This window comes from Nipponia nippon, unplaced genomic scaffold (assembly GCF_047370975.1).
Source record: "Nipponia nippon isolate SJK-2023a ecotype South Korea unplaced genomic scaffold, ASM4737097v1 scaffold_7, whole genome shotgun sequence".
Classification (NCBI taxonomy): Eukaryota; Metazoa; Chordata; class Aves; order Pelecaniformes; family Threskiornithidae; genus Nipponia; species Nipponia nippon.
Genome location: NW_028262391.1, coordinates 43,693,063 through 43,720,025, shown reverse-complemented (window position 1 = coordinate 43,720,025; position 26,963 = coordinate 43,693,063). Strand labels below are relative to the sequence as shown.

Genomic DNA, 26,963 nt, shown 5'->3' with positions numbered 1-26,963 from the left:
CCCCTTTTCACTTTTTCTGAATCCAACCATTTAAACCTCCATTTTGTGGAGTCCACTTCCTGCCATGTCTTCAGCATGTTTTCTCTTGTCTCAGAGTTCTTTCTATGCCCTGCCTTTGTAGTCCACATATGTGGACATCTACATGTTTTTGAACGTGAGAAGATAAAAGCTGAAGCGGTGAATGGTGCCAAATGCATGTAGACATTGGGCCACTTCAATGGCACTGTGCCCTGCGAGCAAGATCTGAGCCTCAGTTTTCAAGTTTCTCTTGAAAACCATGGCTCAGTATTCTCTGTCTTGCATATGGTTGTCCCCAGTCTGTAGTCTGCTTTTTTAACATACAAAATTCCTCTTCCATTTCTTCTTTCCACTGGTAAGTTGGTATTTTTTGTATTTCTCCCCATGGCCTAGAACAGCTTTCCTAACTATTTGCACCTGACTGACTCTGTCTACATCTGGCTTCCCTGTCTACTAACACAGCGCAGAGCCACACAGGAATAAGATCGAAAGCATCACAACTTCTCGAATCTCCTTTGTCCTGCTAAGCAGCAAAGTATTTTAACCCAGTGGCAGTGCTGCTGCACCACTTCCAGCAGCTGAGTCAGCACGCGGACCTGTGTGCGCAGACTCTTTGGCCACAGACACACCTGCAGTGCCAGTGCCTGGTGCGCGTCAGGCCTATGCAGGGACCCGAGGAGGTCACAGCAGTTTAACAGAAATAAATTGAGAAGCTGACCTGAGTAAGTCATTGTGGAACTATTCTGTGGATACTTTTACAGCAGTTTACATCCCTTCTTGAGTGATTTAGCTTGCATCAGTGAACCTTGAAGGTTTTATAGCTGAATCCTATGGAAAGCTCCTGAAAAAGGAAATCAATTCTTACCAGGCAGTACCACAACATAAAAGTTGCATAAAATGCTTTCATTGATCTTTTCCTTCCATTTTCTTGATTGCATAATAGAAGAATCCCTATTTCTGTGTGCTATCATCTTTGTAAAAATCAATATGTTTATAAAATGTAGCCGTGACAGACAGCATTTCCTCAGATCTAACAAAATTACTACCAAGGAGCCATTTTTCTTGCCACAAAGATGTCTTAAGACATTTTACTGCTGCAGATTGGGTATCTCATTGTAGCCTCTTCATGGGTTTAGCAGGGTGCAGGCAACTACTGGATCATACCAGATAACTGAGGCTTCACAGATCAGCTCCTTTGTCTGGAGCCTGCTGTGTTCCGTTCCCTAATATAACCACACTTTTATTTTTGTCTTTTTAAAAAGTTTCTTTAGAGTTACAAAGAAAAAAAAAATCGGGTTGCGAATTTATCCTTAATTGGTGTGATTTTTACCTTGTTTAAAAGTAGCACAAGTTTCATGTTTGGTTTTTTTTTTTCTGAGATGAGAATGTTCTCCATCTCATCTAAGCACTGATTCTGAAGTTTTAATTACAAATCAGGTAGGAAACATCATTAATTTTTTGCAGCTGGAGAGCGTGTTTAAGAAAAGAGAGGCAGTGAGTAGGTGATGTTTCCCCCTGCAGAACATAGAAGTGAGAAGGGCAGTTCCCATTACAATCTGCACACGTTACTGTGCCCTGATGCTCGGAGCAGGTTATGGCTTTTGCTTCCTTGTGGTGTAGAATGGGAAACTACTACTACTTTTTCTTAAACTTGATCCCACCTGGACAGTCTTGGTTCCTCTCTAAGTCCTGGGACTTCAGTTACCTCAGTTTTACATTTTCCTTCTCCTGTGCTAAGTTAGCAATCAGAGCGAGCAGCAGCAGGAGCAGCGAAGTTGGGAGCAGGAGGAACGCGGGCGCTTTCCCTGTCCTGCGGGAATTGCTTTGGTTGCTCTGTGTCTTTAAGGGGCTGACCCGCTCCCACGGTGAGCCATTATAAAGGCAGGTAAGCAGCAGTGCCCCGATCAAAGAGCTGAGAGCAAAGCAGGGTGCAGCTCCCCTATAATGACTGGCCACCACAGTTGGGGATATGGGCAGGATGACGGTAGGTTATAGCGTTTCCATGCTGCGTCTCTCTATCTTCCCCCACTCTTTCTTTCTAGAGCTGTTGCCTGAGCCCTGCAGAGCTGCCTGCATTTCGTTGCCTGCAAGCATCAAGTATATACAGCAGGTAATTAATTTACTTTATTGATAATAAATAGCACCCAGAAAGTGGCACCAAAAGATGCACAAACTTACGCCTGCTGCCTTTTGTTGTTGCAATCAATATTCCAAAACTGAGGGAAGCAGGACCAAGTGTTTTTTTTTTCAGGCTGCAGATATTACAGATGGGTCCCTTTCCAAAAAGCTATTATGAAAAGGATTAACTGTGTCTGTCTTTCCAAAAGCAATACTTTCAAGTAAAGAAGATTTAGTAGAGCAGTAATAGATCTTCTGATCCTGCGCAGCTGTTGAAATGTGATATCTAGGCTTCCACAGAAGTGAATAAAATAAGGTATATGTTATATATTTCTGGAACATCAATAAATTGTACAGATCAGTATCAGAGATCTCTTAGAGAACAACTTATGCTTTCTCATTTGACAGTTTTTAATTTAGTCATCCTCCTTTGCTTCCCACCTCCAAGAATGTGTGTCACAGAGTGAGAGGATATGTGAAGCTACTGAAAGATTCCTACAACAGTGTTTTATAGCACCTGCACCCTTTACAGAGAAGGATGGATGAGTGACTGGTGCTGTACAACAAGACAATCATTTGCATAACCTTCAGGAGTCCCTCTCTCTTTTGACAGCAATTATTTTAGGTGCTGAGTGTCCAACAAAAGTCTTTTGCATAACCTTCAGGAGCCTGTCTCTCTCTTAAGAGCAATTATTTTAGTTTCTGTGAGCAAATTTGAATGCTAAGTGAAGCTGGTTAGTGCTAGTAGATAGTGTTATGTGTTTGGGCATATAGGCAGCAATAATAAAGCCCTGTATATTCTCACAAAGCTCATAAGAAACAAATTATATTGCCTAAGCTTGTGTAACAGCATTTAAATCTTAAATCTGCTTTATAGGCAGGCTGAGAAAAGATATTATTTTATAAGCTTAGCTTTTCAGAAAATGCCAAAGACCAATAAGAGTATAATAGATCACTGTTTTGGTTACATAAACTCAAGGAGGGTAAATACCTGTGCTTGATTAAAATAAAGTTTCCACTTGTGAAAGTATATGGAATGCTACAATCAAAAATGTGCTTCTTGGCAATCTTAAAGTAAAACTGTTAATACTTTCTGAACATAAGCAGTAAAAGAATTTAATTGCTGCTTGCACTACCATACCAAAGTAGAAAAGGAAGTGGTAAGAATAAGTAATTCTTTGCTATAGATAAGGTTTTGTTATCTCCAACAGCATAAGAACGTTCCAGCTCTGGCAGCGGAGAGCTGTGTTATTAAATTGGTCTTTCTCCCCACTCTATCGGGGTCAGGAAGTCCAAAAATGTTAATTATCACACTATACCCTTCGCTCAGGGTAGAGAGATACCATAATGGGCATGAGTGAAGAATGAAGCTGCCTCAAAGATTTACTGCAGTCATAAAATGGTTTTAAAAATAACTGCATAGTCAGTAGCGAAGAGATTGAGTCATCTGCATCTGAGTTGAATCACTGGAGCTTTTACAGTATCTTTCCCAGGAAGAATTAAATGCTGTTTCTTTGAGGGAGTGTATGTGTACGTGCAAGTGTGTTTCCACCTGCACCCACCCTGGAAGGTCTTCAGATACCTTAGCAATGCAATTACAAACTTTGAAGAAAATTAGTGGCACAAGGAACTTGAGATACAGCTGTCTGTTGATGTGCTGTGACTTCCTCAGTGTGTTTTGTACAAGACACTTGAATCCCCCATCTTGTTGCAGCCTGTTTGTCCTAATAAAAACACACCAGTTTAGAATTTAGGTGAACTTCTTGGATACCAAACTTTCAAGTCACTCCTGCTCAGCAAGCTTTACTTTAAGCCTCATGAAAACCTGTAATGATTATTTTGTGTATAGTAGGAAGAAAATAATGGTGTTTCCTTTCGTTCCTTTTGAAGGACCTTCAGAGTGGCACAAATCTTATCCTATTGCCCAAGGGAACCGCCAGTCACCTATCGATATAGTTTCTGCAAGAGCAGTTTATGACCCTAATCTGAAGCCGCTGCTTATCTCCTATGAATCATGTACATCTCTCAACATCTCCAACAATGGCCATTCAGTTATGGTTGAGTTTGAAGACACTGATGACAAGACAGGTGAGACTAACATGCAGCCAACTAACTCGGAATACCATTTTGTGATTTAGTGAGGGAAACAATTAAGTACATCCTGTATAGTATATTTTATATGATGTAGAATTTCAGTTTAGAAGAAGGCATATGACCAGAACCCTTTACATTTTGTTGTCTTGAGCCTCACATTTATTGTCTTCGCTTGAGTCTCTCTAGCAATGCAATATTGCACAGCAGCATAGTGTTTCTGCATTAGGAAAAGCTCTCGCGTCAGGAAAGTTAGAAGTTTGTTTGCAGTGCTTCCCTCTTAAATGGGGATTGTCAGTTTGCTAGGCAGGGAATCCATGCATCTCTCCAGCAGTCCTAGACCACATCCGGCGCGCAGAGTAGGTATGTACGCTCCTCGCTGCTCTGTTTCCATGATCATCCAAATCAAAGATGCTAACACACATGCCAGCTCTGTCTGGCTCACTGCCCAGTTTCCACCCGCAGGGGTAGGGAAGAGAAGAGGATTAGTGGAGATGAGGTCATACAGCGCAGTCATCATAATCATAGTCCACTATAACAAGTGGTACCTGGACCAGTCACTAGCTGTTGCCTTGCATTGTTTTCTTTCCCCCCTGCCTCATAGCAGTTCAGTTTCTTCAGAAATTATAATCTTCAGCTAATTCTGAGTTGGTAGCAGCTTGTGGATGTTGAACTATCTGCAGTTGTATATTATTCTTGTCTCTTAGCTCTTGGCAGAGAATATAAATCTTTACTTGATTGATTATCATGTTAATTCTACTTCCATGGTAGACCTTGCTTTTATGTCTGGGGGTAGGGGAAGAGCATTCAAATGGAGATGAAGAAGTAGCTGATAAATGGAAAGAGTGCATTTTAAAACAATGCTCTGAAGAATTTTTAAACCTATCAGCTGATTTCATCTTCCATTTGGGTGTGTTTATTGATTCTAGCTAAATAGGATATCCTAGATACTCAAAGCAAGTTACTTTTTCTGTGAAGTGACTTGTCTGTGCTGGTAACCCTTTGAAATAAGGGCTGGGGGTTAAACTTCCAGATGTTCTGTTTTGAAATTTCTCTTCTGGAATGAACCTAAGAACCTGCCCAACTGAATGGTCAGGCTTTTGAGCATCTTCACTGAATTTGAAGAGAAGACTGGATATGCATTTTCCAAAATCTCACTACGCAGATCCATTAAGCATGTCACCCTACAAAGAGAATTTGTAGAATATATCTGGAAGTATTATCTTAGCTTGCTAACTACTTCTACTTTTGTGCAATTCTAAGCTGAACTATATCTATGTAACAGTGAACTTTATCCAGCTTTATAAGTTTAAGAACATCATCTATTACCCTGCATTTACAGATATAGCCTCAGAGCACATGCAGGAATGAAAACCTCTGCCCTTTCTATACGAAGCACATGCCTTGTTTTAATAACACTTTCAAGGAAGAAGACTGCTAGGAGTGGAAAACATGGTTTAAAGTGTTTTTAGTTGTGTTGAAATAGATCTAGTGACTCACAGCTCTGCGTAAATGGCACAACAGAATTTTCACAGTAATCCATCATAGCTAGATTTCTTAAAATAATGTTTGAGACAGGTGATGCATTTCATTACTAAGTTCAGAAAAACATACTAGGAGGTACTTATATTCTTAATTAATACTAAAACCTTCACTTTGGCAAGGCCAGGTTCCTGCATACAAGCCATCTGGAACTATGCACGTGCAACGTGGTAGCACTGTGCAAGCCCCAGCTTTAATCTTTTTTTAATAAAATGTTATGGACTATACTGAGGATAAGTGCTTTACAGATACTAAATGTAATTTCCTTAATATATTATTTTGATCAGGTTTTCATGTCTGTTGGGCAAAATTTATTTGATTTAGTGCCATATAAAATTACAGGAGGATTACTGATGCTGTTGAAGTATCTTCTATAGGTGGCATCTTAAACATTCATCTGTTCTTAAGTGTTATTTCTAAATGATGTATGAAGTTTCTCTATAGCATTTACTCACCTTTATAAGGTGATTTGAGATTCTGAATGGTGTCATATAAAGTACAAGCTATTATATTACCCCTTGTATGGGATCAGGTATTTAAAGGGAACAGAATATAGATAACCTCCACAGGAAGGAAAGACACTGTACAGAGGAAATACCTTGAGTATCAGGTAGACAATTCAGCTAAGTATCTATGCTCTTTTGCACAAAAAAAACCCCCTCAAGTAGTACTGTCAAATATTTTAGGTACATGAGTTTTAAATTGCGATTTATTTTTTTAATATTCATCTTGCCTTTATTGTTTTTAACAAGAAAGGCATAACCGTAACAAAGCTACTACATCTTTATATGTTAAATATACTCTTTCAAAAAAGCCACAAAATTCTGTACAAGTAGCTACTCAATGTTTTTTAATTCAAATTTTTACATTAATTCAGGTGCTTTCCATTAAGAAATACAACCCTTCTACATGTCTGGATGATGCATATCTTTGATATTGGCGACTGGGAGATGCTGCTGGCTTTTTTCCACTGCTGTGCCAACAGTGGTTAGTTTTTACTAACAGGAAGCTAAAAAGCCAGAATGCTTAAGCTTTTTCTTTTTCCTTTTTTTTTTCCTGCCTAGCAATCAGCGGTGGTCCCTTTGAGAATCCATTTCGGCTAAAGCAGTTTCACTTTCACTGGGGGACAAAACACAGCCAGGGATCGGAGCATACAATTGATGGCAAAGCTTTTCCATGTGAGGTAATGATGTGTTTTTACAGATGGGATTAATTCATGCAAATGCTGTTAACAAATGACTTTGTCTGCAGCGGGAACTGCATGTCCCTTAGGATTCCGATTGCTTACTCACCATGGTTAGGTCAGCACAGACTTTAATGAGAATTTTATTCCTTACGCGGAAGTTATTACCTGTTGATCACCTTGGTTTTTAGAATGCAAACTTATCCCCTCAGTGCAGCCCTTTCTCCAAGATTCTCAGTCATCTTATCCTGGTCAACAGGACACAGCTAGCCCCACAGTTCAGCTGCTGTGCTCACACAGCACCTCTAACAGTCCTTTGCTGCGTAGTTTAGCCTGCTGCACGCAATTGATTGCATCCTTTTACTTATACAGACAGGAAGGATATACTGACAAACATAATGCTGAGAAGCCATGTATAGCTCCACTACCTGGCACAGTTAGCTTAGGCTTCAGCTGGTGATCACAGCCCCTGAAATGACCATGCTGGTGGTATCCGTAGCTTAATGGCTTCATCTGGGGCCTCTTGAGAGAGTTCTGCAAAGCTAGGACAAGGCACAGGCATTTCCCAGCACAGCCTATCCCAAATGCTACAGTAGCGTAGCATCCTGGAGTCTACCAGTGCGTGCTAGAGCATAGTGCTTCACTGGGCGAAGGCCTGTAGCGGGGAGCTGGGTTACAGGTTAATGCCTGATTTGTTTCAAATTTAAGTCTGACGTATAGAAACTGTGTTTAGTGTCTGTCCATGCTCATGGACTGGTCCAAAATATTGAACTTGTTCATGTTTCTAAAGATGCCTTTGGAGCAAAACCTACATTCTGTTACGAATGACCATTAGTGCCTGTTAACATGAGACAACCTGTGTTCACAGCTTCTATCACTAATTTGTTTAATTCTTATTTGTTGCTTTTCTTTAAAGCTCCACTTAGTTCACTGGAATGCCAGAAAATATGCAACATTTGGAGAAGCAGCAGCAGCTCCAGATGGCTTGGCAGTAGTTGGTGTTTTCTTGGAGGTAAGAATCACAAAAATAGCATGTTTACATGATGAAAAGCATTATGCTGTCAAGTGTTTGAGAACCAAGCCACATATTTAAGAAGTGCTTAAGGAAAACAGATGACTTATTGGAAGCAGTAGCTCATTGCAAATTGCTGTTAAACTTACTTTAGTAGGAATGTTGAGAATCAGATAAGAAAACAACACCTATTCAAAGCATAATTATAGTCATTCTTATTTAACCTGTCTATTCCATTATTTTAGATTGGGAAAGAACATGCCAATATGAACAGACTCACTGATGCTTTGTACATGGTAAAATTTAAAGTAAGTTCTGAGCTCTTTAAATTTGTTTCTGGGCTATCCCTTAAAAAATCAAGCTCATGTACATGTTTGAGACAAAAATGGAAAATCACCCACCACAAATCTCCCCATCAGTAGAACATCACTGTAGTTGTATTCTCTTCCCCTCCAAAGTTCAGCTTATTTGCCTGATCTCAGGTGCCTCCCAAGGCTATGCTGATCCCACTTCAGAGGTTCTACCTTTCCCGGAGTATCTAAAATCAAAAGCTCCATGACCCTTCAGGCTCAGCTCTTACACTCAGCAAAATAATCCTTTTCCATTGAGCCTAGCCTTGAACAAGTCAAAGCTGGCTGACCATCTTCTGCTGCAAAGCTCTGTCAGGGGACGATCTTAACGAGGTCCTGAGCTCGTCTATTCTTACAGTGATCCCTAAAGGTGGTCTTTAACCAGATGTATCTGAGAGCTTTGAAGATTGTTACCTGCTGCACTTTCTCAAGTGCAGACTGATTAGACCATTACAAATGTTATCCTTTCTGGATATACATGAGGTTAATGCCTTCTATAATATGCGTAAGTTCTAATATGCAAAATAAACTGTATCTAATACTTGAGTGGGCATATTATTTCTCATTCCTCTGTATATGCTTCTAAAAGACAGGAAATGAAGACAGTTACAGCAGTATATAGGCTGCAGACACACTAAAAGATACTTTGATGTTTAAGTGATTTCTTCCACTTGCAGGGAAGAAATAGCGATCCTTAGGGATCGCTAACTTGGCCTCAATGGCCTCAAAAAGAAATGGCCTCAAAAAGAAATGGCCTCAAGCTGTGCCAGGGGAAGTTTAGATTGGATATTAGGAAAAACTTCTTCACTGAAAGGGTAGTCAGGCATTGGAACAGGCTGCCCAGGGAAGTGGTTGAGTCCCCATCCCTGGAGGTACTTAAAAGATGGGTAGACGTGGTGCTTAGGGACATGGTTTAGTGGTGGACTTGGCAGTGAGAGGTTAATGGTTGGACTCGATCTTAAGGGTCTTTTCCAACCTAAACGATCCTATGATTTTAAGTCATAGTCATGGAAGGTCTGCAGGTTTGCCACTGGGGACAAGCTGCTCATTCTGTTCCTTATGAGCAATTTTACAGGCAGTTGGACAGTGCTTTCTGAGTGACTAAGTACCTTTTAGATACTCCTACAGGCTGAAAAATCTTGCCCCAGACTGTGGTAGTTAAGGCAATCACTACTTTAGGCAGCACCTCCTTCTATTGCTACTGGTCTTTTGATTGATCCACCTTCCTCTAATTTTAGACTTGAACATTTGATTTTTAAAGCCAATATTTGTCCTAGCAGACAATGACTGTTTGGGGCCAAGTTTTCCATAGTTTCAAATTTTCTACTGAAATAGATGGGAAGCATAGAAAATAGCAAGTAATGAGACAAGGAATTCTGCCACGATATTATCTATAGCTCACGCTGAACACTATATACAGAATACACTTCCTGCATTATTTTTAGACCTTTTGTGATAAGAACTGAATTGTGATAAAGGCAATGGGGCAAGAACTCAAAGTCCAGTAAGTCAGCAGCAGGCATCATGCTTGCCACGCTACTCTTAGATAAAAGTTGTTATAAGGCAGCCAAATATAGACTTTCTTTCCCCTACCTTTTAATATTACTTTAGCACTTTTTTCTCTTTCAAAAAAGAGTTCTTTAACCTGCACTTAAAAGTAAAAATAAATTTCAAGTATCAATTTTTTTCCCAGGGAACAAAAGCTCAATTTCAAAGCTTCAACCCCAAATGTCTCCTGCCTTTGAGTCTAGATTATTGGACATACCTTGGTTCTTTGACAACACCACCCCTTAATGAGAGTGTAACATGGATAGTGCTGAAAGAACCCATCAGAATTTCTGAGAAACAGGTAAACTTTTGATACTCTCCCAGTTCTTGTAGGATTCAACACTGGAGAAACAGGCAGTGACTGTTTTGATTTGCAATGGGGCTAAGTTAAAAGACCATTAGCCTGTGAATAATCAGTCTGCTCAATAATCAGGGCTTCTGCTTTTCTCTCTTAATACTCTCTAGGATCTTTGCTTGAAGCTGTTCTATTAACAGATTAAAACGTAGTGAATACTTTCCTTTGGTCCTTTTTAAAAAAAAAAAAAAACACATTAATATCGATTACCCTCTTAAGCAGTAAATTATTTCACCTGAATTTACAGCTGGAGAAATTCCGCATGCTCTTCTTCACCAGTGAGGAAGACCAGAGGATCCAAATGGTGAATAACTTTCGCCCCCCTCAGCCTCTTAAGGGGAGAGTAGTTCGAGCTTCCTTCAAGGCCTGAAGAAAACTGATAATAGACCTGAGATATCCAAGAGCTTCCACATCTGAGATACTATAAACAGAAACTCTGGTCTTCAGATCACTCATGGAACACATGAGAGCCATTTCCATGAACATTCTACTTAGAGGGGGACAATCTTCTGATTTTGTATTTTATTTGAATTGCTCATTCTTTTGAAAAATGGGATCTTTTTAACTAGCACTTTTTAATGTAAGGGATATTTGAGTAAATTAGAGTGTTCTCAAAGACCTGAAACTCTAAAAATTAAGGTGACATTAACATCCCACTTAATATAAAATGGGAAATTATGTAGTGATCTACCTGTACTGATGGCCACAACTTCTAATTGTCTCATTTAATACATGATGAAACTGTAGTCAAGAATTTTGGACAAAAAATTTTCCTTACTGATCTCTTGTTAGCATTTACTGAGCGCTGTCTGCTTTTGCTGTATTCTTGCTGTCTGTCAACACATACAGTGCACATGAGTAGCATTAGAAAAAACTTCTTTACTGGCCTCAAGTAGGCACTGGTATGAAAACTATATATATATTTTAAAGTTACTGTTCTAAGATTCTATTTTATAACTAATTTATAACAACAATATAAACACTGTTCAAAAGCAGGCCATTTTATTGCACAGTGTTGTTTGGACACTTGTTCTTTTAGCCCATGCAGCATATGTAACTAGAATGCCCTTGTCAATTTAGTTGAAAAGAACATCTGTAACAATTCAGGTACATGTGCTGTGGTTCTCAATTGTTCAGATTCTACCTCAGTTAAGTGATTTTGCTCTGCAAGATGACCTCCTTCATTGTCTGCCCTAAACAAAGTAGATGTTTACTTTAGGGACCTAACATGGGTAGACCTTGACTGCACTGAAAGTGCATTGCTGCACAAATCATCCCCTCACTATGGCAGTCTGTCAGGGATACTCCCTCCAGATACGAGCTTTCATCAGTTCTGAGTCCTTTTACCTCTTCAAAAGGAAGTTGCTTTAGAAAAGCTATGTGTTAGTATTACTGCTTCTGCAGCTTAGTGACAAAACTCGGACTTGTGTGTCCAGTACTAAATACAGTGATGTTATCTGTAACTACCCACAGTCTATTTTCAGTTACTTTAATTCTGGGCTTCAAATGTTCTACTTCTGTATAGTTCAGATAGAAATTGCTGATGTTTATCAGTTTTCATCAGCTTAGATGGAGAAATCATCAAAGATGTGCAATGTGAACGAAAGCAGGGTGAAAGAGGAGAACAGCTATGATGGGGTCATCCTTTTCAGAAAGGGAGAAAGACACTAGATGTGAAGCACAGTATAAGGAATGGAAGACTAGAATTCTAGACCTGACTCGTCCACAGTTTTTCTGGTATGCTGACCTAAAACGCTCTGTTCCTTAGTTTCCTCTTATATAAAATGAGGGTAACACTGACCTACCTCACAGGAATGTTGTGAGGGCCAATTTGGCGTTGTTTTAGGTGTGAGATTCTTATACAGCAGATGCTAAAGGAAATGGAAAATCATTACAAAATATAATGTTTTTAGCTATTATGAATGTAACTTTACTAGTAATGCAAACTGGTATTGCAGAAAATCTATTTAATGTATCTTAATTTCTTTAACAAATTAAATAAATGAGACTTTAAAATCAAGTGGGCATTTCTGTCCTTTATTTTGAATAGACCTACCTCTCCCTACTTACAGCACTGTTTGTTTTTATTGGACTTTCATTAACAGAAATGCTGTTTGATATCTCCAACTGATGCATCTATTTCAGATCAAGGAATGATTTGATTGTTTACTTTCAGTTTCATAGAAACCTTGATTCTACTATAGTAGAATAATCTAAGTACAGCTAAGAGTTACCCCTCCCAAGTTTCTGGGCTTTTCTTTTTTTAAGTTCTAGAAAGCCTACCTCTGTTTTAAAAACTATTCTTAGTCTATATCACAATTCTTCCCATCTTTTGGGACTAACAGTTTCTACTTCAGCTTAATCCTTTCACTCAAATTCTGACATACTTTGTGCATCTTGAATGACTTCTTGCCCAGTCAGAATTAAATTATTGTTGTCATTAATCTTATGTCCCTGTCAAGATTAAAACCTACCTGAAGAGACTCATTTTAAAATGTAAAAAGTCTTTCAAAAGAACCTTACATATTTGATAGTCCAAGTACATTTTATTAGGGTAAATTAAAATACTTTCCTGATTAAGCTCTCTATATGCGGTAAGTAATATTGGTTAAATTTTTACCAAGCTACCAAAGTACTGCTGCATTAGTATTAGTATACACTTTCACAGAGCAGGTCACTGATTAGTATTTTCAGTGTTTTCTCTCATTCTAGGCATATAAGTAGGTTTCTGCTCACTCAGTCTTTCATAAAAGGTAAAGAGGGCTTGTATACCAAAACTTTGTCCAGTTTTTCCCCAGCTACAGCCACTCAGTCTAATGAAATAAAAATCTTACTTATCCACAGAATGTGTCCATTCTGTGACCTTGAACACAGTACTTTAAGCTTCTTTAAGGGTGGTTTACTCATGTACAACAGAAGGATAATGTTTAGCTCACAAGGTTATTGTAAAAGCTTAGCTATTGTAAAGAGCTTTAAATGCTGAATCCCCCAAGGTGTTCAGTTTCTGGGAAAAACTGATCTATACCTTCCTTCAGAAACAAATTTTATTTTATTTATAGGGTTTTTTCAGTTGTTGGATTAAAGAACATGATCTATTTTTACCATGGTGAAGCAAAATATAAAAGGAAGCCTTTTATATACTTTTCATTTCTTGAAACCCTGGTCATCCAATAAAAAAGCACAAACATTTAATTTCTGTATGGTTTTAAAGGTATAAACTACATTCTACAACTTAATGCACTTCATTTATTTTGAGATTATAAAAGCAAACTGCAAGAAAAAATATCAAATATTACATGAAATAGTGAATTTTATTGTATATTCAATGAATAACGCAATCAGGATGATGAAGGTATAGTATTCAGTTAGATTAAGCTTTGCTGTACAGTGTTTTCCCTGTAGCTGAAAATATAGTCTACCAGGAAAACATAGCAAAAATAACAAAAATAAAACTGATTCATTGGTGATTTTAAGTCTTTTGGTGGGGAACAATCTAAGTTACTTTTCAGAAGGGGTAGCATGAAGAGCTTCACTGATGATTCTTTCTCCTTTAGCAAAGTTATCCTAGTAATAATATTCTGGGGTACAAGGAACCATATTCATTGGTGTTCCTTATACAGATTCTTGACTTGTTAATATATTGGTTGAAATAGAGTTAACTTGAGAGCCTTACAGCAAGAACTTCTTTATTTCTTTTACCGTCATTGTTTTATCTTGTTATCCATGAGATGAGGATAATCAAACCCAAGGACTGTGTACTATATAATATGCTTTGAGACCCTCAGAAGATACTAACTAAACAGTACAAACTTCTACTATTTAATAATTCCACTTTTGATCTGAGCTATGTTTTAGTGCTTGCACATACAGACGTGACCATCAATTTACAAAGTGCTGTGTTTTGTAAGACCATAGGAATCAAGCCACTATTACCACTTTGCTTGTCTGAACTCCTAACAGTATTCTAGCTAGCGCCTCTAGTACAAATGTCCCCCTCAAAGGCAATTCATGTGCTATGCATCAGTACTTTTTGAGGATTTGCAGAAACTTCATTTCCTCTGTTTTCCTTCTAAATTGTCTTCCTCTGCACATAAACATTCCTCAGCAAAGCTCCTCCATCAAGGTCATTCAAGTTCTAGAACCTGTGCTATCCTTATCTTCTACCAGCTATGTTGAAGGGAAAATAGCAGTTGAATCTAACCACTCCAGCAAGGCTTAGCTTAACTTGGAATAGGATCACAGTTGTCATGACTGAGAGAACATGAGGCCTTATATTTAGGACAGTAGCTGAAATTGCCCAGCTGTAAAAGCTAGACTAAAAATGCCATCTAGTGGCTGTTTCTTTCCATTCTTACCACAACGCTTAAATCAATTTTTAAGGCCAATTCAGTCAAAATACAACGGATGAGAGAATTTAACCTTGACAATAATTATTTTTAAAGGTATGGGTGAGTGTAATTGAAATCCCTGTGCTGGCTCTACATATGCAGTCCTTGAAACTCCTTTATCAGATAAAAATCAATCTTACAAAAGAAACTCAATAAATCAGTCACAATTTTTTGTTCCTCTTTTCACTGATAAGAGTGGAGATATCCTCTGCCTGGTAAACTGCATGCTATCTTAACTTTACCTTTTTAACTTTAATAGCTATAGTTAAGGTTCAACTTAGGGTTGTTGGTTTTTTTCCCCCATCCTCTGCAAACAGAAAGATTTTTAGGCCGTTTCAGTGATACCATTGATATGATCTAGCAGTGATTTATAATGATATATTTCATGCTGAGTGTAAATTAACCCAAATATAAGCATGAGGGGAAAAGTGTTGCAAGGTGCCTTGTCACCAGATGGTGCTTTTGGTGGTGTTTAAAGGTCAGAAAGATAAAAAAAGGGAGCATTTCAGGAAAAAAACAGAGATAAGCCTGAAAAAAAAGAGATGTTATCTTATACCTGAGATTAGCTGTTTTCCTCTCTGAATTCCTTCTGCATGCAAAAGTGACCATTTAGTAAAGACACTGAGTATCAAAGCATGTTGCTGTACACTGCCTGTAAGGGGGGGGGTGTCTCAAGTTTTTTCTCACTTACCCTGAGGAAACTACAGTATACTGATGAAACCTGACTGACTTTCACAGAACTATTCCCAATTTGCATGGCTGCAAGGCAGAAAATGTTTATACCTCTGATGTTCCATTTATACTGCTACTTGCATCACATTTGAATTTTAGTAAAATTTCAGCCCCTCACTCCAGGTTGTGAACAGCAACATAGTAATGCAAACTGTCATTTTGTTTCATTTCACATTAATATAGTGGAATATTAAATGCAGCAATTCAAGAGTCAACTCAGTCTTTTCATCTGTTGGAGGTGAAGAAGGTAGAAGGAGGAGAGGGAGGAAAGGAATATAATTAGTTTTCTACCCATGAGCTCTTCATACCAAGCCAGAAGCCTTTCCTGCACTTGTAAGCTGTCCCCAATAAATTCAAACTCACTTTTACAGTGGCACAGAACCTTAACTGAACACGTATTTCAGTTTAACTTGAACCAGTTTGTAAGCAACGCCTGGTAAAAATTATATATGTGGAGTTCAGATCCAATTACAGCAACTAGATAGGCCTTTGCACCAGTCCAATTACATTAACTTAAACTGGATTTTCAGTTTAACCCCCCTGCAACTTCATATATAGACACACTGCTTAGCCTCTGCTGTAGCACCAGAGATTAAATGAAGTTGGAGACTTGGAATGGCATTTTTCCTACAGTTGTTTGTTGTGTTTACCTCTGCTCAATGACATTTCTTGCAGCTTGTTTGCTTTCCTAGCATTTGAGTGTTTGTTTTAGATCATATAGGAGGATCAAAGACTGGAATTTGATGTAACCAAACTAGGAAAATGCAATTGCTTTAACAGACCTAGCAGAAATTTATTTTTCCCAGTCTCATTCATGGGTTTTTTTGTTGTTTATAAGAAGAGATCCCTGCATCTAATGTGCTAATTTACCTTTTGTCAAGATTCAAAATATGATATACAGCAAATGTAACGTAAGTCACTATTCACAGGGCAAAATACACACAGAAAACAGCTGATGTTTTTAAGGGCTCTCAGCAGGAAGGTATCCAAGTGTTTTGTGGGCTGGCATCGCGCTCGTTTCCTTTCAAAAAGCTGCGTAGTTAGGCTGTTGTGCTTTTTGTGCAAGGGCAAGTTCCGACTCCATCTGTATTCCCTAAGATGGACCAGAGCGCCTATTCATTCAAAGGACCTACCTTCCTTTGCATGACGGTCATTCACAAGTTTCCAAAGGGTTTGGATCTATGGCTATTTTCTAATGTGTATCTTTCTCTCCATTTCAGGAAAACTTTTAGTAAACTACTTCTCTTTGGATTCAAATTGTGTTTCTTACTAGTCAGCTTTTAGGAAAAGGATTAGTTATTTATTAGAAATATTATTCTGATTTTTTAACTTGCTTTCTTAGGAACATCAGGCTTATTTGATGGTCCTGTTCTTCGTGTGTCCCCATAACAAGAAATGTTTAAAAAGCACTAGGAGTCCCACACCTTTCATGAATATCAATCAGTTAGTGGAAAGTAATCCATCACAGCACCTGCTGTGAAGGCAGCGGTAGCTGATGGGCATCTATTTGCAGCTTCTGGAAGCAGAAGCTGTATATATTGCACCAAATTAGCCACAACCAGTTGCCCAAACAAACAAAGGGAGGGAAAAAAAGTAATGATGTTCCATAGGAACAAAGGAAACCCCAAATAGTGCAGTATCAGTGTAAGGAAAGTCAGATAGAAAGCTTTAAGTTTCCCTGTCCAGTCAGTCACAGAATTATTCTCCTTTGATAAAAGGACATGAAAAATTAGAAACAGCTGTTCTTCCACCTCCTAGATCCACCTCCTAGATACATTCTGGCTGTTTCTTAACTTCAACTGAAGACCTCATTATCCCAAACTGTCAGAGCTGTACCAAGTATACTTTCATATGCCATTTCCAAGTGATGCATACATATGAGCTCTTTTGCCTTCTAATTTTTTCAGTTCTTCTAGACAGTGTTGGCTTTTCAGAGAGAAAGGGTGATATAGTGCTGTTAGGAGTCCAGTTACTGTGGAACCACGATTCTCTGAACTTCAGTTAACTAGAATTCTTTCAGCAACATAGATACTCCCAGAGCTGAGTTGGCTGCTGCTCTTTTCAAAGCGGAATACTAAGTGCTAAAACCCTCAAGGAAAGTTTATGGTCTGTGGGAGATCTCCCCACACTCCCTCGCAAGAAGTCAGTTTTTCTTATCAGTTTTTGCAGACATCTACCTTCAGTTCTGTGTATGAAAATCCTCATTGTGCAAATGTTCTCTGTTACCACTGAATAACTCAGATAATTCTGTATTAACTTACTTGAATTACTCCAGGTATATAAGATTGTGCATCTTCTATTATACTTCATTTTTTTTTTTGAAACAAATGTTTAAAATCTAGAACAGACTGCTGAAATATGTCTGCTTTGCAAAGGCTGCACAAAGTAATTTACTTTTGTCTTTGTCAACAGATTTTGGGAATTAATGAAGTAGAACAAATACAATTGTTTCTGTGACGGTGTCAGCATCTTCAGTATATTGTAATTTAACCTTGAGCTAGTTATTCTCCTCAGATCATTCTTAATGCTTTGTTAAGAAACTTGACACAGCTAAGATAATGAATAATAAGTCATTTTTGCCTTAATATTAAGGTCATCATAGAATCTAAAATTAAATCAAGGCATAAAAGATCACAAAACAGTAAACCCAAGCTTATTTCAAGTCCCTGTATGCAGTGTGAGATATGCAATATAAGCAGAAATAAAGCAATTTTAAAATATTTTGTTAATCCCCCAAGGTCAGAAGTGAAGACACCATGTGCGTGAGTGGCCTGATTGCAACCAGTTGCATGCAATGGCCTTTCTCAAACTGACCTTTTAGGCTTAAATAAACATTTCATTTTATCTGAAACCTATTTAAGTCTGCTGAAACTGTCATTGACTTTAGTGGGAGATGGATCATGGCCTAAACAAGCAACACAGAAATGAGCACAAAAACCTATTTGCAAAGAAATCAGAGTTGCTGATTGTACAAGCCGACAGATAAAATTATACCTTGAAAAAAATCTAAATATAGCATTTGCTACATTTTAACCTATCACTGCACCTTAATGCAATACCTCTGGAATTACACTCATTTGCTTGTAAATACTGGCAAGAACTTTCTCCTGGCACAGGACATTTGATACTGAACTTTAGCTCACGTATAAACAGGGAAGTCAAAACCAAATCTTAGTTTTATTTAAAGAAACTTGAGTTATAATTTTTTCAATGCAAATTAACAAGATAGAGCACTATGGCAACCAAGCCACTGTTGCCACAGAAATTTGCCATTTTAATTAGATATTCCTGAAGGCAAAAATACTGCAAGCCTGAGCAATACTGTTTCTGTCCTCATATCACATCAGAGTAGCATTTCTACTTTATTTATACATTACTCTGGGTCATCAGCATAATGAAACACTCCAAAGCAGAATCTAAATCTCCATTCAACTTAATATCCAGTCCTCTCAAGTACTAGATATTAACCCTGAAATCCATTAAGTTTCTTAGAAGCCTTCAATATGGTATTCCTTCTTGTGCTTAGAAAATATGGAATAAAAGTGACACCTTCGTCTGCAGGACTGTTAATTGTTTCACCTTCATTTACACATTTCCTAAATCACTTCAGCTTATGCATGTATGAAATTACTGCATGAACATGTGACCAATAAGTACTAGCTTTCAGCTGAAGAGAAGCATTTAAACATGCTGGGAGCACAGGAAACCCAGAGCAGTCAAGTTAATTTTTAGGCTGCTGTATGAGGTTTTATCACTATTGTAAATGGTACAAAAGATGAAAAAATTGGTAAGTCAGAATGAAGAGTGCCTTGACACTCAGAAACTACTGTCGGTATATCCAAGCAGTGGAGCAAAGCAGAGAGATGTAGGTAAGGGCTGCTGTGCGTGACCTCTTTTAGTTCAGTAAATCTGTCAGACAAATAAAATAATTATGTCAAACTTAAGAGAATTGTTTTCATGTGTGCTAGAATAATGTCCTGAAATTTTTCTTTAAGGTGACCTTCTATTTTTTTTCCTTGGTTTGGTCTTCCAATATGTTTCATTGTATTAATAAAAACAAGAAACAAAACTCAGACTCACGAAGATGATCGCGCATCCTTCCACTTGAGATAATCTGGGAACACATTTATCTCATCTAGGATACCTGCAACACACTATTTAAATGAAAAATGCTTCAGTACAAGAAGCCAGGAAAATAAAAAATGCACTGGTAGTATCAAAGCCTTTTGTGACTCGTGACCGTCTGTTTTTGCAAAATCACTATTGCGGGTTAAAGCGAGGAGTACTTAGTAACCAATGCATAGTACACAATATCTACTTATTAACCACCATGCACTTTGGGCCTGTTCCTTGTCTTGTTACATGGTATAAAACCACTCAGCAGAAATTTTAACCAAAGCAAGCAGACACATGAAACCAAAAAAACAGGGAGCCAGTAAAACGAGCCCTTAATTTGTGCTCTCCATCATTTATATGGCCTATCATTTTCAAAAGGGCTTTGTGATTTTGAGCCTCATCAGCTGGTGGCCTCGCCACTGAAGGAGGTAGAATTGTATTTAAAAAACAAACAAACAAACAAAAATCCTAAGGACCCTCCCTCAAGAGAATAACGGTTTTTGAAGTCTATTAATGGGGAAAAAAAAAATCTTGCTGATGCTTTATTTTCTAATGCATCTCATCTGCTTGCTTTTATTGGTCACGTTATTATCCTGCTTAAAAATACGCAGGAAACCGAGAAGGGCCGGGCGCCTGACCCGCCCTCAGCGCCTCACCCGCGCGGTGCGGCAGCCAAGGGCACGGCTCTATTGACCGAGCGCGGGGCAGCTGAGGTGACGGGAGGCTCCGGGGCCCGGCCCAGCGCCCGCCCCCGGGACGCCTCCTCACCCCTGGGCCTGGCGGCAGCTCCGCAGCGAGCTTTACCTCGCCCCTCCGCATCTGCGACCGAGCTTGCCGGCGGAGGAGCTGCTGCGGGCAAAGGCAGGCGCTGAGGAGAACATGGCGGAGGGGCGGGAGGGAGGCCGGGCTCGGCCCCACGCGCTTCGTCCGTCCCGCCGCGTCCTGACAGGAACCCGCGCGCCGCCCCACGGCGCGGCAGTTGCTCGGGGCGGGGCTCCGAGGGCGTCTCTGGCGTCGGAGGCGCGGGTTGGGCGGCGGGGCTGTCAATCAGCGCCCACCGCCCGCGCCGCGCCGGCGAGCCCGGAACCTGCAGGCGGCGGGGGTCGCGTGGCGGCTGCTGCGGCCGGTGGGTGCGCCCGGGGGCGCCGCGCGCGGGGGTGGGCAGAAGGCGCCGCCCTTGCCGCCGCAGGGGCGCTTCAGCCGCCGCCGGGTGAGCGCCGGCCGCGGGGGCTCGCCTGGGCGGCGGCCGCCGGCCCGTCCGCCCTGGCACCGGCCGAGCCGGGCAGGGGGCGGTGCCGCGGGACGGAGGGAGCGGAGCCGGGCCGGAGCTGACGACTCTGCTCAAGGGGCAGCGCTCACGGCGGCGGGAGGACGGGGCCGTGGGGGCAGGAAGGCCGCGGGGCGGCTCTGGGGGGAAAGGGCCGCGGGGGTGTGTGTGGGGCAGGGTGTGCGGTGGGGTGTGCGGGCGGCGCGGGGCAGGGGCTGGGGAGGCGGGGAGCTTGTCGGGAGCAGCGGGGTAGGGGCTGGTGCGTGGGGGGTAAGGGTTGGGTGTGCGGGCAGTGGCGGGAGCGGGCGTGAGGGGAATATGGGGGGGGGGGGCTGTAGAACTAAATGTAATGGATATCTGTTGTTTTATGGGAAAAAAGTGGGCGCTCCTCTTCTGTGAGCCCCCAGTGCATCCTCTGACTTCCCAGCAGCGAGTGGGCTGTGTTGTGGGGCACTTTGGGTTTCAGTGATGACACTAATTCACCTGATGAGGAAGTGCTGCGTTTGGTGCTGAAGCAGTAGGTGTGCCACGCAGGGAGCGTGAGGTTTTATGTAATTGGCTCTTACATAATGGTCTTTAGCACATTGCTTTTATTAGCGCTGCTACCGTGTTTTAACATGGCTTGTGCTGGAGCGGCTAACGGATGCAGGTGGGTGTCCTGGGCAGAAGCACTGGAGTCTGCGCACTGTGACTGGGTAGGAACCTGAGGACGTGAAAATCATAGTTACGGGCAGTGAGTAGGGGTGGTTCAGAAATGTGCTTCAGGACTGATCGATGCTACCTGACCTCAGGCAAACACATGTCTAAATGGTATTAGGCAACTCTGCTGCTAGGAAAAAAAACCCACCACCTTGCTGTGTCTGTCTGCCAGCTGATGTGAACAGGGTTAAGTTTGTTTAAAACATTGTTTCTATAGGCTTTTTGAGTCAAGAACATGAAAGTCGCCATTGTTTCAGTCTCACGTGGTTCAGAAGGGTGGGAAGAGAACGAAGAAAAAAAAAAAAAGGATGGGGAATGGCCTGGGAAAGGTTGGCAAACGCAAAGGCTTGTCTTGCACTATTGATGCTTTTTGGGTTTAAGTGATGCTGGAGTTAGCAGTATCAGCTGTCTGCCTATTAGCTTTATTTTGGTTGTGTTCTCTCTGCAGTACAACAAAAGGTGTTGGTTGTGTTGGGAGATGCCAGTGTCCCAGGAGACTGCAGGCAAGCCTTGAGCAATGAACTGGCATCGCCTTTACCATCTGCTCTCCTGACAGCAGCAGTAAAATTGTGCTGTGTCTTCACCTGTCCTCATAAAGTCCCCAGAATTATAGTGGTGGGGGCTTGTCTACTCTTTTCTGTTGTTAAGCATGGGTGGTACGCTTCAGAAATGTTTTGTGACACATTACTTTTGTTTTCCAAATGGGATTTCAGTAAAGTCCTTGCGTTGTATCAGTAGGCCTTTTGTTTAGAATAGTTCAAGTTTGTTTTTAGCTCCTTCTGATTTCTTAGAACAATTTTTATACAACTGTCCAGGCTGGCTTCTTGTTATTTCTCATTAAAAGTCCTGCTAAAAAAACAATATTGCAGTAGTATGTAGCAACTCTGGCCTGAGACCTAGAGTACAAAGTGCTACAGGCCACCTGAAAGTGGTTCAGAGCTCCCAGAAAACTGTATTGTTCTAACTGGCTGCTAGCGTGATCTTTTCAGAGTAACTGTACTTGTGGTGCTACTATACAGTTAGCTTTCAAAATCCATGGGGCAAAATTCTGTTGTGGAGTAAGCATCTAGTTGTACTTAGCAATTTCCCACAGCTTGAATACCTTATTTAAAGTAGGAGACAATATGATGGACGTCCCCCATGGCAACTGAAGAACTTCAGCTGTTCAGGTGCCCTAGGTTTTAGCACTGTTGGCAGCAGAGCTCTTCACAGCTGCTTGTTCTCATTGCACTCCAAATGAACAAGCCAAATTGTAAACCTGTAAAAGTTGTCAATGTAACCATGTTATAACTTTCACTGCATCAAAGCACGCAATGCCATGATAAATGCATTAATTAACCAGCAGTAGAATCCGCCTTCAGCTGCACAAAAAAATCCTACCCGCGTGAAGGTTGGTTAAGACCTTGAAGGTAAAAAAAAGAAGAGTCAAACTTATAAGCTGGAACAGAATTGGAAAGGTAGACTAGCTTGTTCTAGATGTGAGGATCATGGCAATTTATATAAAACATTAATTTGCCACATCTTTCAGTTTTTCCGTAGGGTTTGAGCACTGATCTTAAGAGTGTATTAATAGAATTGTGCTCTAGCAGGCCTTTTTAAAGTTGTGCATTAATTGTCACTTGAGTTCCTGTTTTCTAACTCGTTGGATCTCTGTTCTGTGTCATGTTAGACAAGGCTTTTCACTGAACAGTTTATGATTGCATTTCTTGTAATGTTGGAATTTCTTCTTAGCCTTGCCACAACGAGGAAAACCATGCCTGGAAAATAAAAATCAGCTTTTCTGATGAGTTAAGTGGAGAGGGGCAGTCATACCCTAGCTAAATTCACCAAGGTTATGAATAAGTGATGGAAATTCTATCACTTTTAAGCTGCCTCTATCTATAACGGTCTTTTTTGGGAAAAAGTTCTGAATATTTCTGTGAGCTCTAGGCTTGTTTTTGTATTGCTATATAGAAAGCTTCTTGTGAACCTTCTAAATTTTATACCTTTCCTATTCTTACATTCCAGGCTATAAGGGCGTTCTGTGTTACTGAAGGAAGGTGCTCCTATTTGTGAAGTGACTTATGATGTCAGGAACTGTATCATCCTGGATCTTAAGCTCAGCAAGAAACAGCATTGTTTTACAAGGAAAAGGACGTTTGTACTCCATCTGTATCCCAAATAGAAACAAGATAAAATGGAAGCTTGTTTTCTCCAAAACACGTCTCTACCCTGCTGGGAGCTGCAGCTTAGACAATACTTTCTCCTTAAAAAAAGCATTCCGACACACTTCCACCGAAGAAGAACATTTCTCTTTCCAGTTGTCGCCATCACAAATCAACGATATACTCAGAGCAGGTGAATTATCCCATAAAGTACTGGATTTGAATGGTAAAAATGCAAATTCCGTGTTGAGGTTTGAAAGTAACCAGTTGGCATCCAACACGCCTATTGAAGACCGCAGAAGTGCAGCCACTTGCTTGCAGACCAAAGGGATGATGTTTGGAGTCTTCGATGGTCATGCGGGTTCCGCGTGTGCTCAGGCGGTAAGCGAGAGGCTACTTCATTATATAGCGGTGTCTCTCATGTCTCGGCAAACCCTGGAAGAGATCGAGCTTGCTGTGGAGTGCATGAAACCAGTTCTGCCTATTCTGCAGTGGCACAAGCATCCAAACGATGTAGAGTATCGAGAAATAACTTCACAATATTTTGAAAGCCTCCGGGTTTACTGGCAACATTTGCTGGACCTAGACACGGAGCCAGGATTTAGTTTAGAAGAAGCCATGATATGTGCATTCCAAAGGTTAGACTCGGACATATCACTGGAAGTTCAGGCTCCCCAGGAAAATGAATCGATGAGAAATATTGCCCTTCAAGTAGCTTTTTCTGGTGCAACAGCCTGCGTAGCTCACGTTGATGGTGTTCACTTACATGTCGCAAATACTGGTGATTGCAGAGCAATTTTAGGGGTTTGTGAAGAAGACGGAACGTGGTCTACTCTCCCTCTAACCCGAGACCACAACGCCTTCGATGAATTTGAAATTAGAAGACTGAAGAGAGAACATCCTAGATCTGAGGAGAAAACCTTATTTGTGAATGACAGATTACTGGGGATTCTCATGCCCTCCAGAGCTTTTGGAGATGTGCAATTAAAATGGAGTAAAGAATTGCAACACAGCATTCTCGAGAATAGCTGTGATCTTGAGGCTTTAAATATTTATCAGTATGTTCCTCCAAACTACCATACACCCCCTTATTTAACTGCGGAGCCTGAAGTCACATACCACAAATTAAGAAGCAAGGATAAGTTTCTAGTTATTGCTTCGGATGGACTGTGGGAGATGCTAAGCAATGAGAAGGTTGTAAAACTTGTTGCTGGACAGCTTACAGAGCATCATATGCAGAAACCACAACTGGCTTTTGAGAAACCAGTTAATTTGGGTTATATGCACAGCTTGTTACTTCAGAGGAAAAACAGGGGCATTGCCTCACTTGACCAGAACATAGCTACTCATTTAATAAGGCATGCAATTGGAAGTAATGAGTATGGGGAGGTGGACCAAGAGAAACTTGCTGCCATGCTGACACTGCCTGAAGACCTTGCGAGAATGTACAGAGATGATATCACAGTTACTGTGGTGTATTTTAATTCAGAAACAATTGAAAATTACTACAGAAACAAGGAATAGAGACTTGCACTGCTGCTGTTCTATACCACTAGCCAACTTTGATACAGAAAGCATTACTGTTTTTCTCTGATAGTCGAGCTCTTACCAGTGTTATGGTCTGGAAGTTCCTAAATCTTTTTGTTACTTACTAGTCTCAAAAATAACTTTCTAGAAGCAAGTTTGGTGAAAGTTCCCTGGGTTTCCAGGTCTGTGCGCACTGAAGAAAAATGTTTTGATGAATGTTCACTGAAATGTAACTGAACTGAAGATTGCTGACCCAGTTCTGATTCCATGGGAACCACTGGTGAAACTTCCCGAATGAACAAACGAGACAAATTCCACTGAGACTGGTACAATTTAACAGAGAGATGGATAATACCTGTAGCTATGTGGAGTGTAAGAAAGGTTCTGCTCTTGTGGAAAATAAGTAGCATTCTATTGAAGCACTGTAATTGAATTAAATAAATAAACTACCAAACCTCTATTTGATGTAACAGTGTCAGATACTTTAACAAATTGCCTTGTGTATGTGAAGACAACACTAAAGAAGGCTGTTCAAAGAGTCCTGGGATTGTCAGACATTTTTTTTTCCTAATTATTTTTTTTTTAAGCTAGGAAACAAAATCATATTTTCTTCCACAATTATTTTGCAGTGTGAATGCATATTCTCTTAACTCTGTGTGTGGGCTTGTGTGACAACTTACAGCTCAAACACACATGAGGGACTTCACAATTCCCTGATCAGGAATTAACAGTACTAGACTTAAGCATTTAAATGTCTAATTTGCTTAAAGAATATACCCTTTTATTAAGTATTGATCTATGAAGAGCTGTGCATCAAATCCACCAACTGTAATTTAAATGAAGTTTGACAGGTCCAGAAGTTCAAAAATTCATCTAAATGTAAATACAGCAAAAGAGAGAGCACCTTTCTCTTCAGATTTAACTTAGACGAGAGAAATAACAGTGCTGATATTTCACCAAAATATGTTTAATCTTTATTTTACTCTTTTTTTTTTTTTTTTTTTTGCCTTTGGATGTCAGGTTTTCCTTGTAGGTGCAGAGTTATTTTCTCTAAGGAATATATGTTCTAATCTCTGAACATATACTTTTGTGTATTTTACAATGGTTTTCTTTTATACTATGCTTGCAAATTAACTGTATTTTCTTAAATTTCTCATACAGTGTTCTCTAGTGACTCTTTTCCTTGTTCAGGCACAGCAGTAACTGTTGCCCACAAGAACATGCGTACTGGGAATACAGGACTGTTTACTGCTGTTACTACCAAGTAGGAACTTGTGTGGGTGCAGCAGAGCACATAAAAACATTGTGCTTTTTTTTTTCCTGAATTTCACTTAAAATAAAAGCATTATCCTTCTGCAGTTTAGCACATGAAAAAGTACTTAAATTTTTCTCAAAATGTTAAGTAGATGAGATCTTGGGGCATAAACCGGTAGCAGTTGTGGATTTGGGGCTTTTTGTATACTTTTCCTTCAGATAAAAATTCTCAGTGCTTTTTCAGGCATTTAAATAATCTGTTTTGAAGATTGATTAGAAGGAAACTAAAGCTGTTTAAAAAAATAGTCATGCTTTTGACGATTCAGGATTGACCTGTAATTCAGTGCTACAGTTGCAATCACTGAATGCATCCTTAAAGGAACCAACTGTTTGGAAAACTAATTTACTCAAGTTTTTTTTCATCTAGTGCATATTGGAGTACATCCAGCAATTCAGCCTGGCGGCAGGTAGCCCTGTTTTTCAGGTAAGATGAGTAGGTCTGTTCCTCTGGATTTCAACAAAACAGAATTGCCTCAAGAAACCTGACGCTTAAATCTCGGTGAGAGGGGCTACGGGAAGACTTTAAGTACGTGCAAGATGTTACAGATGCTGCTGAAAT

The 26,963-nt window shown here is 40.1% G+C and overlaps 3 protein-coding genes across 9 annotated transcripts in view; 2 read left to right on the top strand and 1 right to left on the bottom strand.

Annotated features, from left to right (window-relative positions):
* Positions 1 to 20,287, bottom strand: part of NAE1 (NEDD8 activating enzyme E1 subunit 1) — a 40,187-nt gene extending 19,900 nt beyond the window's left edge. The window contains exons 1-2 of one of the 2 annotated variants that reach the window (XM_087739007.1): positions 20,258 to 20,287; positions 19,418 to 19,491 (exon numbers count right to left, since the gene is read on the bottom strand). In XM_087739007.1, coding sequence (XP_087595133.1) covers positions 19,418 to 19,491; positions 20,258 to 20,272 — 89 coding nt within the window. In that variant the 5' untranslated portion in view covers positions 20,273 to 20,287. Of the gene's footprint in view, positions 1 to 19,417; positions 19,539 to 20,257 lie in introns of those variants that run through there. The other variant, XM_009465741.2, reaches the window with a different exon arrangement.
* Positions 1,942 to 12,146, top strand: CA7 (carbonic anhydrase 7). Of its 2 annotated transcripts, XM_009465742.2 has the most exons (7): positions 1,942 to 2,002; positions 4,027 to 4,224; positions 6,834 to 6,952; positions 7,869 to 7,964; positions 8,210 to 8,272; positions 10,008 to 10,163; positions 10,465 to 12,143. In XM_009465742.2, exons 1-7 carry the CDS (start codon positions 1,963 to 1,965, stop codon positions 10,585 to 10,587), a joined length of 795 nt encoding a protein of 264 aa, XP_009464017.1. In that variant the 5' UTR covers positions 1,942 to 1,962; the 3' UTR covers positions 10,588 to 12,143. The 2 variants fall into 2 exon arrangements, with proteins under 2 accessions (XP_009464017.1, XP_087595562.1); XM_087739436.1 differs by lacking the exon at positions 10,008 to 10,163 and having other exon boundaries at positions 10,465 to 12,146.
* PDP2 (pyruvate dehydrogenase phosphatase catalytic subunit 2) lies at positions 20,077 to 25,550 on the top strand. 5 transcript variants are annotated; one of them, XM_087739013.1, is made up of 2 exons: positions 20,077 to 20,314; positions 23,427 to 25,550. In XM_087739013.1, exon 2 carries the CDS (start codon positions 23,483 to 23,485, stop codon positions 25,085 to 25,087), a length of 1,605 nt encoding a protein of 534 aa, XP_087595139.1. In that variant the 5' UTR covers positions 20,077 to 20,314; positions 23,427 to 23,482; the 3' UTR covers positions 25,088 to 25,550. The 5 variants fall into 5 exon arrangements, with proteins under 5 accessions (XP_087595139.1, XP_087595137.1, XP_087595138.1 ...); XM_087739011.1 differs by lacking the exon at positions 20,077 to 20,314 and adding an exon at positions 20,445 to 20,579; XM_087739012.1 differs by lacking the exon at positions 20,077 to 20,314 and adding an exon at positions 20,508 to 20,663.
* The last annotated feature ends 1,413 nt before the right edge of the window (positions 25,551 to 26,963 follow it).